Raw genomic sequence first — 16,232 nt, forward strand, 5'->3', positions numbered from 1 at the left:
ATGACTTTTTATTTCATATACAAAAGTTTCGAAATTTGTCTGATTCGGGATATATTTTATTGATTTCCTCGTGTCTGACATAATGCGCGCCAGTAGTACAATAAGTTATGTCAGACACATTTCTCACAAATTTTAGAATCACTTCTTCAAATTTCTAATACCTTTTGTCGAACACCCTGTACATATATGTAATTATCGTTTGACGAAGAATAATAAAAGAATTAAAATATTTGAGAAAATGGCGACTTGTTAAACCCAAATAGTCGGTTTTAACTCTAAAAAATGACTCGACCATTTTAGTACTAACAAAAATAAGTATAGAATGTATAGCTTTCCCATTTCGTTAAACTATGAAAGATTACTTTCTCAACATGCAAAACAAATTTCATGTCGAGTGATCGAATACTTTCTTTAAAATCGTGAAAACGAACAAAATAGAGACATAGTTGTCGAAGAGAAATATAAGCGAAATGTGTAAAAGAATTTTCTCTAAAAAAGCATTAGGTACAACTACTTGAACATATAATAAAAACGTGCAGAAGGACCGAAAATAATTTACCATATAATTTTATTAACAAAAAATCCTAAAGAAATCAATTGTTTGTCAAAAGAGAAATAAAGTCCCCCTTTAAATATGCAACGTAAACTGTGCTTGAAACGTTTTTATCACGAAGCGAATAGTTTACCGGTACGTTAAAAACCGCCGAATTGACTCACCCAGTATATGCATGTATGTACATATTCGCGTGCCCGTCTTTCGTACTATCTTTCCGTGTGCATTATCGAGGCGAGTATTGCCTTCGACCATGCGGAAGAAATACTCTAAAAACGCAATGCATGCGATTCCTCCTCCCTAAAACGAATATGAAACGAATGTGATAAGAACCCGTTAAGACTGTGGCAAACGCGAGCGTAATTGCGATTGGTGTTTTCGGTGTCGACTAGAGAGACAATAATAACCGAGGATTTCTTAGTAATTTATTACGTTACAAGAATTAATTATTATCTAGTTTAACGAACGGGGAACGGTACAGCTGACCGTATGAGGCCTTGCGTGAAATCGAGAAAATCGTCCACTAACCCGCGTAGATAAAAAAAAAAAGGAAAAAAAGAACAAAAGTGAAAACATGCCCGTTGAAAACTATATAGAAACGAAAACGGAGCAAAATTTAAGACACTCTATAACGCGGAGAAAATTCGAGAGACTATATTACGCGGTGACAATTATTACCTATAGAGTTACCAAGCGACATAGGATGTACGCCATAAGCATAGCGCGCATATATTCTTCTAGCAATTTATTAGTAGAGCGAGCGAATTGTAATTAGAAGAATCGGTGATACGATTTCGTTCCACTACCTTACCCCTGAAACAGCACCGTGCCATGACGCACACGCGCCACTTATTCTTCCCTCGCGTCTTCCACGCGTTCTCGCGTAAGCTACTGGACTTACAAAGGTGTACAAACAGTCAAAAAATATCTTACGCTACTACTACAAGTGCATCGTCAATATGACGCAGTTGTACCGTAGTCTGAGATATGTACGTAGAACCAGTCGTACCGTTCTGTTCAATCGATCTGATTGGTTGGACTAGCGATATAGTTGCGCGGTAGTAGCGAAAGATGTGTATTTTTTGGCAAGGGGTATAAAGTGTAAGATGAAAAGAGAAGACGCGAGAGGGGAAATATGTGCGACGAAGACGACGCGTTAGGCCTCCTTTCGTTCGCGCGAAGCAATGTTTTTTATGTAAACATTATTGGAATAAACGTTATAATTACATAGAAACGCAGTGTTATATTTTGATCCTTTTCCTGTTGCGTTTAGCTTTAACTTTTAATTCCTTGACTTCTCTGTATTTGACAAGTAAACGGTGTCATAGTCTTCTTTTCGCAAAATAAAGTTAGTCGTGATTAGAGCGATCATTCATGTGTCTTTTTGATATACAATGAAATGAGGTATTTCGTTCTGGTCCACTATTAATTTTTTTTCTAGCCCATGAGTTAAGAGTAACTTTTGAACTTTAGAAACATTATAAAAAGAAAAATTCCTTTCGTCTCATCATATCATTGAATTTATTAATATACTTTAAACTTTAAATTGTAAATATTTTTTATCTTGTAAATATCTACTTACATAATCATCTCAATCTGAGCTCCTGGCTACCAAATCCTAAAAATATCTTATACATGGCTCTTTACAAAAAAAGTTTGCCAACTCTTGGGATAAACTGTCGACTAATAAGCTATTATCTAATGGTTAAGTGTACCTTTTCGAAGCCAGACTAATCAATTTCACTTTTTGTGAAGTTTTCAACTTTATCACCCATGCACGTGATTAATGGTTTCTGAAAACTGAAGAACGTATAAAATTAGAAATGATATTTAAATAGTTAAGACTTTAGCGTATAATCAAAGATTCAACATTTGAATAACAAAATTAGTTGCTTGTTAAATAATTAGATATATCATATGAATTTGTTCGTATACTTTAAGCTGAGTTTGAAGATGCATTATTTATCATATCATTCCTTTCCTTTTAAACTGATTAAGTTTAATGTCTAAGGAGCAAAAATAATGAACAATTATCTCAAAATAAACATATAATAAGACACATGTGTCGATTCTACAGTATTTTTGTACTAGTATTTTATGATTTATGACATACTTTCATATTCAGTTATAAAATTCTTGCACTATTTTTATTTTAAAATAATTGTAGATACAGCGACATAAAAGAGTTAATCCAAACGAATTAAAAACTCTTTCACCGATAGTACTACAAAAACCATACCGCTTACTAATATTTAATTTTTTCTCAATACTCGAAAGAGTTAACCGATATGCTGACTCGCAAAGATGAAAGTAAGGTGACCTGATCCTCATGTCCCACCCGTATTACGCAAATGTTGCAACGAGCAAACTACTTCTAAATAAACACGAAACATTCTTATTTCCTCTCGTACTTTTATTCTCAGGCCTTAAATGAAGAAAAAGAACGAGCAAAGGACCCATCGACGACCACTCGACCTTTAACCTTCTCCTTTTCTCGAATCCAACAGAGCCTCGAGAGTCGAGAACATACCACTTGCCCTTAACCCAACGCTCGCTCTTCGCAATGTGTCCAATTGCTGTGTCGCAACCGTCCACGATATATCTTTCTTTACCTACTTCAACAAACCGTGGCATTCGAAATTAACTGAAAATTAGCTACCAAGAAGAAACGTAAATCTCTTTGGATGAAGAACCAGATATCTTACATAGAAAACTTGATTATGATACGCAGGCTTCCTCGAATACGTTCGTCGTTGGTTAGAAAATTTCCACAAAATGAAGTCACAGAATTTATTGGAGCACTCGAAACAGAAATGATGCTGATTCGCGGAATCGCTGATGGTCACATTTTGAAAACAGCTTTTCTTCGAGATAAACACAATCGAAGTTCGAAAAAGACTTCACTTGAGAGTTGATATGTTAATATAATACGATTATTTTCTTAATACTGGAAGGATTGGATGGGTTAAAATGACCCATTTGTAACTTTCGAAAAATGAGATTATAAAAATTTTTAATAGAATGGTAATGGTTAACCAAAACATTTTTAAGGTGAAGTGACAAAAACAAATAGTTGGATTATAATACTATGAATTTACTTTTTACTAGAAACTTCGATACTTCTACTGTTAAATCTGTAATCAGATGGCAAAACCTGATACGTCATGATTTTCTAATGTTTCAGCACAGCAATTTTAAAGTTAGGTAAATCAATAAGTAAACCCACCTGTCACAAACTGTCACATCGCGTTTTTCTTAAACTACGTCATATAGACATCTTTTACAAACTGATAGATATCATGTAAATACATACAGAAAAGTGTATACACTACTGGCATAAAAGTTAAATTACGGAATCGAAGGTTCTCTTACTAAATACACAAGTAACAATATATAATTCTATGAATTTTTCACACCCTACTTACGTAAAACATATTGTAACAATTAGTGAAAGTACTAACTTTAACCCTTACACTGTAAACAAAATTTTTGTAAAGACTCCCTCTGTAAAACAAATCCTTTATTCGATTCTCAAAGTGGAGTATTTGAAGATTTTTTCAGATCTTTTCAAAGACTTTTATCCACTCAAAAACGTGTCGAATTCAAATGACCCATGTTTACAGAGTCAGATAACTGAAAAAACGTTTTATAGATTTATGTAGTAAAGTAACTTTTGTCAGAATTTACAAGTGATTCTAAACTTTTGGTCTATAAATAGAGTATCTCAAATTTGAAAAAAAGTGATATAGGTATCGGGTTTTGCCATCTGACCACAGAAATACTGTCGAATGTTGATTCGATTCGTTCAGCGAAAGAGAAGCTCAGGAAAAGCGAGTTAGAGCAAACGTTAAACGGCGCCAGCGTGCAGCCGGCTTTTATCGTATGGGGATACAATGCGTATTTCAGGCATACGTTTTGCTATTTCGGTGCGTCGCGTGGCTATTCTTAGTCGTTGTTTCGACAAGCTGTGCACACATCTCGTATGTATAATCGTGCACTCGTATTCATGTGGCATCTGCTCGATTACCTCGCTGTCCATGCGCTACCACGCGAGGAACGAGAACCGGAAAAGATCGCAGTCTAACCGACGTTTCCTCTTTTATTATCGAATCAGGTAGCGACGGTGATGTGTGATGGTGCGCAATAGTGAGCACAGTGCTGAGACCGTGAACTTTCTAATGAAAGAGAGGGAAGGAAAGTCTAGCCGACCGACGGAATTGACGTTGCTCGCGAGGGCTCGTCATCGATCCTCCGCGTCCAACGGCCCGACGACGTATCTATTTTCACGCGGATTAACCTATTTATACGCGCGGACAATGTTCCACTTCTATCGACTGATGAGACGCCGGATAACCATGTGACGTGACGTTACATGACGTCGTATCGCGTGGATCGGCACGATTTAAACAGGGATTTTCGTTTGATTAAAATTAATTACTGATGCTTGCTTACTTACTTCTATCTCTTATCATATCTACATGGAACGTGTAATAGGTTGTTCAACAAATTTGTAACATTTCGTGATTTTTTAATATTGAAAATTAATTTTTTCGTAAAAACGGTACAAATCTTATTTTATTACTTATAAATCGTCAGCTTAAAAATACTTGTTAACATTCTGTTTCCTATTCTAATGTGTAAAAAACGTACTTGTGAAAGAGTTATATAATCAACTATTTGTCATCGATTTGTTTAATAGGAAAATCTTTGTTTCCTGTAAATTAGGGTTTCTCAACCGTTTCTGGCTTATAGCTCTCTTTTGAACATCAGCCGCTTCTATGGTTCCCCTCACCTGTTTTTTCCTATCCCCGTGTTTTTTCTTAACCTCATCCTCCTTTTCTTCACGTCGCCCCAAAAGTTCGGTGTTGAGACTTGGGACTACTAAAGGGTGATATCGCGCTCGTTAAGAAGCCCGCTCGAAGTCATAAAGCATTTCTGAATTTTTAAACGTTAATATGATATAGGGCCAAAAAGTCCGTATCTTTAACTTTGAAGAGCTGCAAAAGCTTTCATATTTGTAATATTTTTTATCTTTTACAAAAAGTTTACAAAGAATACTACTTGTTCGATAGTTTATGTAGGATTTCCCCTGAAACCATGTGTTGAGTGTTGACCGATAACATACATCCCCCGCTGCTTCCGTATGTAATTTTACTATACCCATCGTACAAACTACCTTCGAATTTTACGATCTCTTTAGAATTCACTGACGTCAAAGATCTCTTTCTTAAGACGATGATATAGCTTTTCCTCGAGTACTAAAAGGAAAAAAGAGCAAATCGTTGCACACTCGCTTCTCGATTTCAATTCTCTTCGCACCGGCCAAATTGAGATCGAACATAAAATGGTGAACAAACATATTATCGCGCTTTTATTATGACACATATAAAATATGAAACTTCGAAAAATAAATCACCGTAATAAAATATTATTGAGTCAAGTTTCTTAATTAATTTCAATTAATACTGATAGTTTAACGATATCGATCGATTTCTATTACTTTTTGTCGCTGATGTCTACCCCTTCCGATTGACAATTAATAGCAACAAACTTTAAAATAAAGGATTACCAAAAATTACAGTTCGTGAATTATAGAACGTCATAAAAAGAAAATTACATGGGTCTAAACAAATATAAAAAATTATATCCTGCGTGCTGATTGAGAACCAATGCAATAGATTGCATCAACACATTAAAAGAATGAAATAATCTTTTGAAAAATCGTTGGAGGCCCAAAAACAAACTGCACCTGTTACTGCAATTAACATCATCAGCCTGAAATCAGCATTTACCGATTAAATAAAAAACGGTATCTCGCAGCTGAAAACAGACAACTATAGAACTACCTGTAATTACATATAACTTTTTCTTTTATATTTTGATAAATATTCTGTATCTTCCTTTTCCTTTAATACCGAATTCTCAAACGTCTTCCATAATTTTTCAAATTCTTCCATGAATGGTTTCACCAATGAGTGCTCATTGGTCACCAATATGTTATCAAAATTACCAAAGAATGCGGACATTGTCCAATTTGTGCTACCGGTAATTAATATATTTCCATCCACAATTACAAATTTATGATGCATTAACTCATCACCCTCCTGCATTCTAACTACGATACCTGAAAGGCGAAAATTTATTATTGAACGAATAATACGAAACAAAATAGTCATAAGCCATATGTGGTTGATCGATAAGAAACCCTACTGGACTATTATCTATACCATTATTGTGAAATATTATAGCTTGTGAAGCATCATTAGCAACCATACGTTGATCCATTATTATTCTTACAAGTATGCCTTGTTTGTGAGCATCCACTATAGCTTTTGATAATGATTCACAAGTCAGCATGTACATACACACATCCAAAGTTTGTTTGGCACGATTAAGGTAATTCGTTAACCTTCTATGATATAAATTATGGTTAATAGATAAATGGTAATAGCTAAAGCACTAAATTTTCATTATTGAAATAGTTATAACTATTTTACTTCATATGTTGAACAGGACAACCATCTTTGGGACACGTTACTGACATGTTCCTATAAGTACTATGCCATCGACATTCACTCAATTCTTTTGTGAAAAACATGACTTCCCTAATGTTTTCTTTCTGTTTGTTCATGTGTTCTATTGAAGTGACATTTGTATTACTAATTTTTCTTCTACGATTGCAAAATCTTTGGTATACTTGTAATATAATTTCTGAGGCAAATATTACTCCCCCTACCAGAAAAATTACTTTGGTTTTCATACCTAAAAAAATAAAATACTTGAAAATATAGAAACAAGAATGCAAAAGTTTTTAAAATCAGATTACAGATTTAGCATTGGAATGATATTCTACTATGTAAGGTATAATGATACAACCATTTACAACTCTGTAATCTATTTGGCAAATACCTCTCACATGCTATAATCAAAGGAGTTTTTAAGTTATTACATATGATAAATTTTAAAACAAAAAAGCATTAATATAAATCAACTCCAAAAACATATTCTTCAAAATTTATGAGATTGAAGTAATGCACTCTGCCTCTACTGCATACACTTAGAAATGTAGTACTACTATTGTAATGAGTTATAACAGTGCCTTGCAAGAAGGACAAATATTGCGGCAGTTTGAGACACAACACTTAATCATATTAAATTATTTTATAATTAATGCAGGTTAAGTAACGATGTTATACCTGCGACGATCCAACTGGCTCCAACAATAAATGAATGTTAGAGCAACGAAATGTTCATTGCAGGTCACTATTTTTTTTATCGGGATGAATAAAATGTATAATTATCGGTACAGATACATATTTGCTTTTTATTACCAAACATACTAAAAAAACTTCTTTAAGGGAAATACGGGAAGATAGAACATCGTGTCGTCTGGCTTTATCGCTAACAAACAATGCCTCACCCTCCTGAAGTTGCTTCGATCTGAATTCGTATTTGAATCTGTCACTGAATATAAGTTCCTATAAAATACCCAACATAGGTGATGTATGAAACGTTTTCCAGCCTGACAGGTCAATACTCTTGACCTGTCTCTTGAAAGAGAAAAGAAAACGGAAAAGCAATGCAAATGAATTGCAAAACTTTTTACCTTTATTAAAAATATTGTAGAAAATGTTTGCAAGTATCACAGAAGTTAAATTATTAACTATTCAAGTTTGTCCCATTTGTTTAGATATAAATTCCTTATCCCTATTCCACAGTATGTTACATATAGCATTTAACTGATAAGAACAGTCGAACGCTTCAGACCTTGAAGACAATTTATTTGTATCAACTCTAATAATTTTAACTTTCCATTTATCCTCAAATTCTTTGATGCGTGCATCTTCTATCGTAGAAGTTGACCATGGTTTAAATCTATTAAATATTGATTTGTGATTAAACATCATTTAAAACATTATTTTGCTTAGATAGATGAGAGAAAAGATAACTCAGCAACAAATTACTTTGTTCCTATTACTATGTTTGCAGGCTTCTCTTTTATGGTTGACATAGTGTTCATCAAATATGGAACATCATTAAAACCTGTGGCATCATCAAATGAAAATACAGAGCATATAGCATCAACTTTGTCCTTGCATGCCTAAAAATTTACATACATTAGGAATGTTTGCTCCAATTTGAAACGTAGATCCTACATACAGGCAATATATGATTGTATTTTTTAATACTTGTTTCAGAAGTATCCCAAAACTGTAATTTAAATAATACAACTTTGTCCCATATCTTAACTGGCCAAAAAACATTTGTCTTTTTTATGCCATTAGTTTCTGCATAATTATTGGGCTCTGATATACCAGCAAGGCGAGCTACAACAGAAGTTTTTCCTACCCCGGATCTACCAACCATAAAAATCTTGTATGTAACTTCCTCAATCGAACTTGACAGAGGTGGCCTTTCAAGAATGCCTAAAAGGTTTACCAAAGCATATTAAATTGTTAAAATAAAATAGTAATAAGGAATTTACAAGTGGCTTGCACAATGACTGCTCTTTACCATAAAATCTCCTTTTTTTCGTATTAACGTAAAAATGATGAACCAACGATTCTCCCTCTACCGAATGCAACCAATTCACATTTATAGCATTCATAATCAAATGAATTGACAACTCGGTAAATCGTCAATTACGTTACATGTAATAACAAAACAGACGCCGTTTTCCATATAAAGCGGAAGCTACAATGTGATTTTTTAAGAAATCGAAATATTGAACATGTGTAAATAAAATTATCAGGAAAAAGCAAATAGAGGTTGCAGAAAATGACTTTTTGCTAATGAAATTTTTATAAAACAAGAAACAGTCATAAAGTGGTTCTTATTTTTTGACTTTTCTATCCAACTCGGTAATTGGACGTTTCCAACGCCTTCAATAACTAGTTGCATATAGTTTTATCTCGCCTGTGAGACTTCTATAAATTTCATGACATACGTAATTTCTCGACGAATCAGAACGAATCCCGCCTTTGGAAAACCAATAAGAAATTTTCGGGGGCACCAATGCAAATGGAACGATAATTCTATTAGAAGTGAAGTTGGCGTTAGTTCCAGTAAATGCCACATTGACCAATAAAATCCATTTACACACCACGTAACGCGTTGTTTGCAGTTGCATCGCCATATTGTATATTTAACGCGGGTCACTGGCGCGTGTATGGGCTTTCTATGAGATTTTCCACTGAATAAAAGTGCGTGGGTTAAAAAAACTTCAGAGATATCACGCGCGATGGATCCGGAAAAGTTGAAAGTGGTTGAATTACGGACAGAACTCTCACAGCGTGGGCTCGATACGAAAGGCGTCAAGTCAGTTCTCGTCGAGAGACTTCGTAAGGCATTAGAAGAAGAAAACGCGAGTCGTAAGTTTTACTTTCTCTTTACGATGCGTAATCGTTAGTATTTTTAAGTATTTTGAGTCACAACATTTTTTATCGGTCGACTTATGTGTTCGTTTAGCCCAATGTTGACAAACATTCGAATCAGGTGATGGCGATTCGTCTAACGAATTCTTCGTGATTTTTTTTCATTAAATATCGTGTGAGTGGTAGATAGTGGCGTATCTGTCAACACTAACTGAAGCCAGTATCTGTTAAGAACGCATTTTTCATATTTTCGTATAATGTTTATATGTAAACTATACATGTGCTTCTCTTATGTTTATGTACTGTTACATTGAGTTTTGTATGGCTATTTAACAATTAATATTTTGTTACCATAGGTTTATGTTGATTCTTGCGTTGTTAAGAGTCACTATTAGATTAAGAATTTTGTAAAATGAAATTTTGGAGAGCGTATTTTTTATTTGTAAATTTTTGTGATTTTATATAAATATATTACAAATGGTTTATGTGAACTATCCTTTACATAAATGCTTTTTAATATTATAGAAAAGGATCAAGGGAAAGCAAATACCAACACAGAAGATTCATATGATTCTGGCGATGAGAAGCCAGTACCACAGACACCAAAAAAATCTAGTAGATTGTCTAAAAATGCTCCCTCAATCACAACATCACGTGAAACTCCTGCAACAAAGAAACGAAGAACCTCTAGACTCACTTCGTATTCTAGGAAGCGAACTTCTCCCAAAAAATCTGATCAAAATGATACATCACGTGAACCATCACCAATATCTGAATCTGCTTTGCTCGAAGAAACAGGGATTCAAGAAGAAAATGCTATGCAAGAAGAAAATACTATTCCAGAAGAACCTGATACACAAGAAGATGAAACTTCTATAGAAGAGATACCTACTAAGCAACAAGAAGAAAAGCCAATATCGGTAGAAAGACACAAAGAAGCAGAAGTGAAAGAATCATGTAAGCAGGACACAAAAAATGAAGGTTCAAATTTAACAAGCATTACAGAAAAGGATAATAAAGCAAAAGACATTGATGTTACGGAAAATAATACAAACAAGGAAAACGTTTCACAGACATTAGTTACAAAATCACCTGTAAAAAGTAGCGAGATTGTAAAATCACCTCAGAAAAAACCAGATGAAAATACAGATAATGTAAGTCAAAAACAAGAATCAGTCATAGATGTTACAGAAAAACAGAAAGAAACGTCAGAGAGGGCTGAAGTTGCAAAAGAAAATGAAAATATTGAGTCTAAGAAAGATGAAGATGACAAATCAAAAGTAATTAATGAAAAATGTAATGAAGTAGATAACACAAAAAATGAAGTGATTGAAGATGAAGAGAAGAATACAGAAAAGATAAATGAAGCTCAAATTGCTGAACCTAATGATGTTGAAGTTGTTGGCAATGTTAATGACACAGAATTACCATCAGATGATTTGTCACATAAAGAATCGCATACAAATGAAAACGAAAATAGCAAAGCAACAACTGAAGATCAAATTTTAGAAGATAAGGATGATGCTCTATCCAACAATGAAAAGGAAGTAGAAATTAATATCAATGAAAAACAGGATGAGCAGGTAAACTTTAGCAATTTAACTTTAATTTTAATTTCTAGAATTGTAGAATAGTTCGAGTTTTCATCAATTTAGAATATTTTTAGTTTTATGTATCATGTATCTTTATATCATATAATCCGCGATCTCAGAAAATGTAGAGGACTGCAATGAAAATAAAAATAAGATAATGGTTTTTACATTTTTACATTTAAAAATAAGATTGAGATAATGTCGGTAAACGTTTTTATATATGTTTGAGATCGCGGATGTTTTCTGAAGCAAAAAAGAAAACAAAGAAAACTATGTCCTCTACATTTCCTTACATGAAAATCTTACTGTACCTACAGGAAATATTTTTTTTAATTATTGACCTATTTTCGTTTACGTGGAAAGGATATAGAAATGACAGAAATAAAACACGAAGAAGATACAGACGTAGATATGAGAGAACAAGATAAGAATGATGTCATCAAAGATAGAAAACGGAAAAGATCGCCTAGTCCTTTGGAAGATCGCCAGGATTCCCCAACGCCTTTAATTGTCGAGAATGAACCCGAAATTGATGATTCTGCTTTAATTTTATCTTGGTGTACGTTGGTATATAAGCAAAAATTAATTATATCATATTTTCTTACGAAATTACATTATGCAAATATAATACAATGTATCATTATTATTTAAACTCAAATCTATTTTCAGATGATTCAGATTTAAATCTAGTTATCGATAAGGAAGGTTTTTTTACCGCTACACCTATGTACAGTGACGGATTTTTACACATGTGGGCTGGTGCAAGAGCTTCGTATGGTTTCCTATGCGGAAAAGTTTATTACGAAGCAAAGATAGTAGAGTTATGTCCCGTGGATACAGAGAGTGAAGAACAATCGCACATTCTCAGAGTTGGATGGTCTACTCCATACACAACGATGCAACTTGGAGAAGAAAAGTTTAGCTTTGGATATAGTAGTACTAGGAAAAAATTAACAAATAATAAGTTAGAAGATTATGGGCTTGAATTTAGTAAAGACGATATTATCGGATGTTATTTAGATGCAACATCTGAAAAAAATATCGTGTTATCTTATACGGTCAATGGGAAAGATCAAGGCTCAGCTTTTAATATACTGAAAGAAGAACTTGGTGATAAGCCTCTATTTCCGCACATTTTAAGCAAAAATTGTACTTTTGCTTGCAATTTTGGTCAGGAAAAGCCATGGGCAACAGAAGTTCTACAAGATTACGTTTCAATTGGAAATGTAGATTCTCAGTATAAAATTCCTGGTCCACGCAGACCCGAAAAGAAAGAAGATTGTGAAGTCATAATGATGTGTGGTTTACCGGCTTCTGGGAAAACTACTTGGGCAATAAAGCATGCAGCAGAACATCCTCAGAAGATGTACAATATTCTAGGCCTTAATAATTTAATCGACAAAATAAAAGTATGTAATGCGAATAACGTAATATGTCGTAGAATTTATCATATTCGTCACACAGAATAGTTTTGATAAATAATGCTATTTAAGGATCCAGGCTTGTCTCATGAAGAAGATAACACCGATCAGTGGGAGGTGCTTGTCGATAAATGTACTCGTGCATTAGAGAAATTGTTAGAAGTGGCACCAACTCGAAGGCGTAACTACATTCTAGATCAGGTATGCGTTTATTTACATAAAATTTGTTTTATACGTTATAAATATTATAGTTGTCTATATGTTTATATTTTTTAGACACATGTCTATCCTTCTGTACAAAGACGTAAAATGAAGAATTTCAGTGGATATCAAAGAAAAGCCATAGTGGTGGTACCATCAGAAGAAGAATACAAGTTACGCGCTGCCAAACACAAACCAATTGAAAGCAAAGAGCTTACAGATAATGTACTCATGGAAATGAAAGGTTATCTTTGTTTGTAATTTCAAATTTATAAAACATTTTTTTTTCGCTATATCTTAAATTATGAAACTTAAATAAACATCTCGCTACATTTCTAAACTAAATGTTCAATATGTTGCAGCAAATTTTAGAGCTCCAATTATCGGTGAATCTTTCGATATAGTAGAGTGGATTGAACTTAATCAAGAGGAAGGTGAAAAACTTGTAGGAAAATATAATAAAGAAGCGAAAGAAGCCGGTTATGGTCGACAAGAAACAAGTAAACGACCGCGAATCGATTCGAGACCAGAGAACGTCAGAGAAAATCGAAACGATTCACGGAGTAATCGTGAGGGTAGAGATTATCGTGACAGACGAGGCAATAATTGTAAGTATCATAATAGATATAAAAATGCAAATATATAGCATATCGTGAAGAAAATTAATTAGTATCTACCCACAAAAATCAATATTTTCAGATTCTGACAGAAATCGTAATTCTAACTGGCGTGGAGGTGGTTGGAGAGATAGGCCCCAAAGAGGTGGTCATGTCAGACACGGTGGTGGATATGGTCCTCCAGCACCATGGAGAGGAAGGGGGGCACCTATTCCACTTGTACATCGTGGAATCGATCGAAGAGGCAGCAGTGTAGACAGAAGAAACGATAGAGGTCGTGCTATGAGTTCTCGTCAAGGTGGCTGGGCTCCAATGGGGTAATATTCTACTTCTTTCACTTTCCCTATTTTTCGTGCCAAATCGTACTTATACTACATAATTTTGTATATAAACAAAAGTTTACCTTTCATTTCTTTTTACAAGGAATTATCAAGGTTCACAACAGTCTGCTTGGAATCAACAACAAAATAATTGGTCAAGTGGTCAGTCTCAAGGAAACTGGGGTCAACAGAATAATTGGGGATCACAACAATGGGGGGGTGGTAACTGGAAGAGTTATGGTCAAGGCTCGTACAATCAAACAAGCTACCAGCAACAGGGTTACGGTAGCAACGGAAACTGGAATAGTTGGAATCAGCAGTATTATAATCAGTATTGGGGCCAACAGCAACAACAGGGCGGACAAACTTCCACAAGTGGTGGGCAGGCTACAAACAAACAATAAAGATTCCCATGATAAATATTATAAAGGTGGAACTGATAGTAAGGTATTCTAGAAAAAAGTTTACCGTCTTTGATCTTTCAAAACTTTTTAGGTATTTGTAAAAGCTATTTATCGCGCAAAAAAGTTAAATTAATTTAATTGCTTTTTATTCGCAAAAACAAAGATTTCAAATGCTACCATTATTTTTGATGTTACTATTATTAATATTCGATACAAAAGCGTAAACAGTGCTTCCGGTAGGAAAGTGCGGATTTTTATTTTTTCAGGCAAGCATAAATGGAAAAAAAGCGTAATGGCTGCTTTACCTGACGATTCCACATGGAATAAGGTCGCTCGTAAGAACGACGAGAGGGATACTTGGGAAACTACTTCTATTCAAAGTGTTATCAATGCCGAGAAACGGTTTTGATCATACAGTGTATGATCCACTCCCAATCGTTGAAAGGACAGTTGAATATGCCTGCCATATACAAATACGAAATGGATTAATTTTTCCACGACAATATATTCACAATTTTCGTTCGTATACGTTATTATGTACGAATTCCAAAGTTATCATGGTTTTATAAATCAAGCAACAATTTAGATCTTTTTGCATTGACACATGCACGTTACACATGCACTATGAAATTATTTTGCATTAATAATGCAGTACGAAATGGATTATATAACGTTACACGATTAAGGTTTGAAGATCGACGCGAGGGAAACGCGTAATGAGAAAAATCGTATTCGTAATTACGTCTGTAGCTTTTAAACGCGAGCAGAAAAGGGGGTAATGTATAGTAATGTCGTCTTGTAACGCTTTTCAATCGAAAGATCGATCAAGAGGAAAAGTATTGCGTATGGGTATACTATGCAGTAAAGCGTCAAGATTAAAGTACTTGGAACAGATATAGCGCTCTCAAAAGACGTGTAAATATGTACAGATTTGCAAACGTATTACACGGAACGTTTATTGAAAAATTTATTTATATATTGAGCAAAGTGACATGTAATTAAAACATGTTGACGTTTTCGATATACATGGGAGTGAATTGTATATGATTTTATCTTGTCTTTCTATATTAATGACGATGTACAAAAAGAAACAGAGAATATCGTACCATAAATAAATTATTATTGTATTTGATTCGTACGTATGCGCATTTTATTGCACAAACTGATTCACAGGATTATTATAAAATGTGCTTTATGTTTTTGAATTGCATCTTTTGTAACATTATTATATAAACGAAAAATACGCGATTGTTATCTAACGTACCTTTACCTCATTCTCTTCTTCGCCACTTCCTTATCTTCCTCATACTTGCTATTCTATCGTCGTCATACTTCCCCTCCCTTGTTTTACGCCACCTGTATATGTTCCACTTTTATTGGTCTTGTTCTCACCTTTCAAAATAAATGTCGAAAACTAAGCATAGTACCCATTTTGTGCCTTGCTTTTTTCATGTGTAATGAAAAATCGTTCTTTCAAAGTTACAGGATGATTGTCTTTTTACCTCCTTCTTCTGAAATATTTTGTACAGTTTATGAGATTTCGAATTAAAGTACCTTAAAAGCGACGAGCGATAGAGAAAAGAGAAGTTTGATTGAACAAAATGTAGGAGGATGCTCGATCGCCATGCGCTACTGCAATTCGAAGTCGAGTATAATATGAAGTTATACCACGTTACGTTGAACCACGGGTCCACGAACAAAATGTATTTCTTTCCTACATCGTATGATAAATTGCATAAGATTAGCCCAT

General features: G+C 34.1%; 3 protein-coding genes across 7 annotated transcripts; 1 reads left to right on the forward strand and 2 right to left on the reverse strand.

Annotated features, from left to right (window-relative positions):
* Nucleotides 1–5,081: 5,081 nt before the first annotated feature.
* On the reverse strand, nucleotides 5,082–7,878 carry Zuc (Mitochondrial cardiolipin hydrolase zuc). Of its 4 annotated transcripts, XM_076384178.1 has the most exons (5): nucleotides 7,750–7,878; nucleotides 7,051–7,315; nucleotides 6,781–6,965; nucleotides 6,400–6,677; nucleotides 5,082–6,328 (listed from the first exon to the last, which is right to left on the reverse strand). In XM_076384178.1, the coding sequence occupies exons 2-4, from the start codon at nucleotides 7,311–7,313 to the stop codon at nucleotides 6,406–6,408; spliced, it is 720 nt and encodes a 239-aa protein (XP_076240293.1). In that variant the 5' UTR covers nucleotides 7,314–7,315; nucleotides 7,750–7,878; the 3' UTR covers nucleotides 5,082–6,328; nucleotides 6,400–6,405. The 4 variants fall into 4 exon arrangements, with proteins under 4 accessions (XP_076240293.1, XP_076240292.1, XP_076240295.1 ...); XM_076384177.1 differs by having other exon boundaries at nucleotides 5,082–6,677; XM_076384180.1 differs by having other exon boundaries at nucleotides 5,082–6,677; nucleotides 7,051–7,189; nucleotides 7,750–7,775.
* A 19-nt stretch (nucleotides 7,879–7,897) lies between these two features.
* On the reverse strand, nucleotides 7,898–9,397 carry LOC143182876 (ciliogenesis and planar polarity effector 2). Of its 2 annotated transcripts, XR_013002531.1 has the most exons (5): nucleotides 9,068–9,397; nucleotides 8,714–8,979; nucleotides 8,518–8,654; nucleotides 8,160–8,428; nucleotides 7,898–8,031 (listed from the first exon to the last, which is right to left on the reverse strand). XR_013002531.1 is itself a non-coding variant. In XM_076384181.1 (4 exons), exons 1-4 carry the CDS (start codon nucleotides 9,159–9,161, stop codon nucleotides 8,221–8,223), a joined length of 705 nt encoding a protein of 234 aa, XP_076240296.1. In that variant the 5' UTR covers nucleotides 9,162–9,397; the 3' UTR covers nucleotides 8,083–8,220. The 2 variants fall into 2 exon arrangements, 1 of the variants encoding a protein (XP_076240296.1); XM_076384181.1 differs by lacking the exon at nucleotides 7,898–8,031 and having other exon boundaries at nucleotides 8,083–8,428.
* A 306-nt stretch (nucleotides 9,398–9,703) lies between these two features.
* On the forward strand, nucleotides 9,704–15,620 carry LOC143184084 (uncharacterized). Its single transcript, XM_076386063.1, has 10 exons — nucleotides 9,704–9,924; nucleotides 10,453–11,510; nucleotides 11,883–12,078; nucleotides 12,189–12,928; nucleotides 13,013–13,141; nucleotides 13,217–13,385; nucleotides 13,504–13,749; nucleotides 13,841–14,075; nucleotides 14,182–14,525; nucleotides 14,749–15,620. The coding sequence occupies exons 1-9, from the start codon at nucleotides 9,795–9,797 to the stop codon at nucleotides 14,480–14,482; spliced, it is 3,204 nt and encodes a 1,067-aa protein (XP_076242178.1). The 5' UTR covers nucleotides 9,704–9,794; the 3' UTR covers nucleotides 14,483–14,525; nucleotides 14,749–15,620.
* The last annotated feature ends 612 nt before the right edge of the window (nucleotides 15,621–16,232 follow it).

This window comes from Calliopsis andreniformis, chromosome 9, assembly GCF_051401765.1.
Source record: "Calliopsis andreniformis isolate RMS-2024a chromosome 9, iyCalAndr_principal, whole genome shotgun sequence".
NCBI classification, from domain to species: Eukaryota; Metazoa; Arthropoda; class Insecta; order Hymenoptera; family Andrenidae; genus Calliopsis; species Calliopsis andreniformis.

Excerpts from the sequence above, each read along its gene's own strand:
- Zuc (XM_076384178.1), bottom strand. The coding sequence starts at position 7,313 with ATGAAAACCAAAGTAATTTTTCTGGTAGGGGGAGTAATATTTGCCTCA. Across the intron at positions 6,966-7,050 it reads TGTCCTGTTCAACATATGAA|AAGGTTAACGAATTACCTTA; the intron begins GTAAAATAGTTA and ends TTTATATCATAG. Across the intron at positions 6,678-6,780 it reads TATAATATTTCACAATAATG|GTATCGTAGTTAGAATGCAG; the intron begins GTATAGATAATA and ends TTCGCCTTTCAG.
- LOC143182876 (XM_076384181.1), bottom strand. The coding sequence starts at position 9,161 with ATGAATGCTATAAATGTGAATTGGTTGCATTCGGTAGAGGGAGAATCG. Across the intron at positions 8,655-8,713 it reads AATACAATCATATATTGCCT|GCATGCAAGGACAAAGTTGA; the intron begins GTATGTAGGATC and ends GTAAATTTTTAG. Across the intron at positions 8,429-8,517 it reads AACATAGTAATAGGAACAAA|ATTTAAACCATGGTCAACTT; the intron begins GTAATTTGTTGC and ends AATATTTAATAG.
- LOC143184084 (XM_076386063.1), top strand. The coding sequence starts at position 9,795 with ATGGATCCGGAAAAGTTGAAAGTGGTTGAATTACGGACAGAACTCTCA. Across the intron at positions 11,511-11,882 it reads ATGAAAAACAGGATGAGCAG|GATATAGAAATGACAGAAAT; the intron begins GTAAACTTTAGC and ends TTACGTGGAAAG. Across the intron at positions 14,076-14,181 it reads GGTGGCTGGGCTCCAATGGG|GAATTATCAAGGTTCACAAC; the intron begins GTAATATTCTAC and ends TCTTTTTACAAG.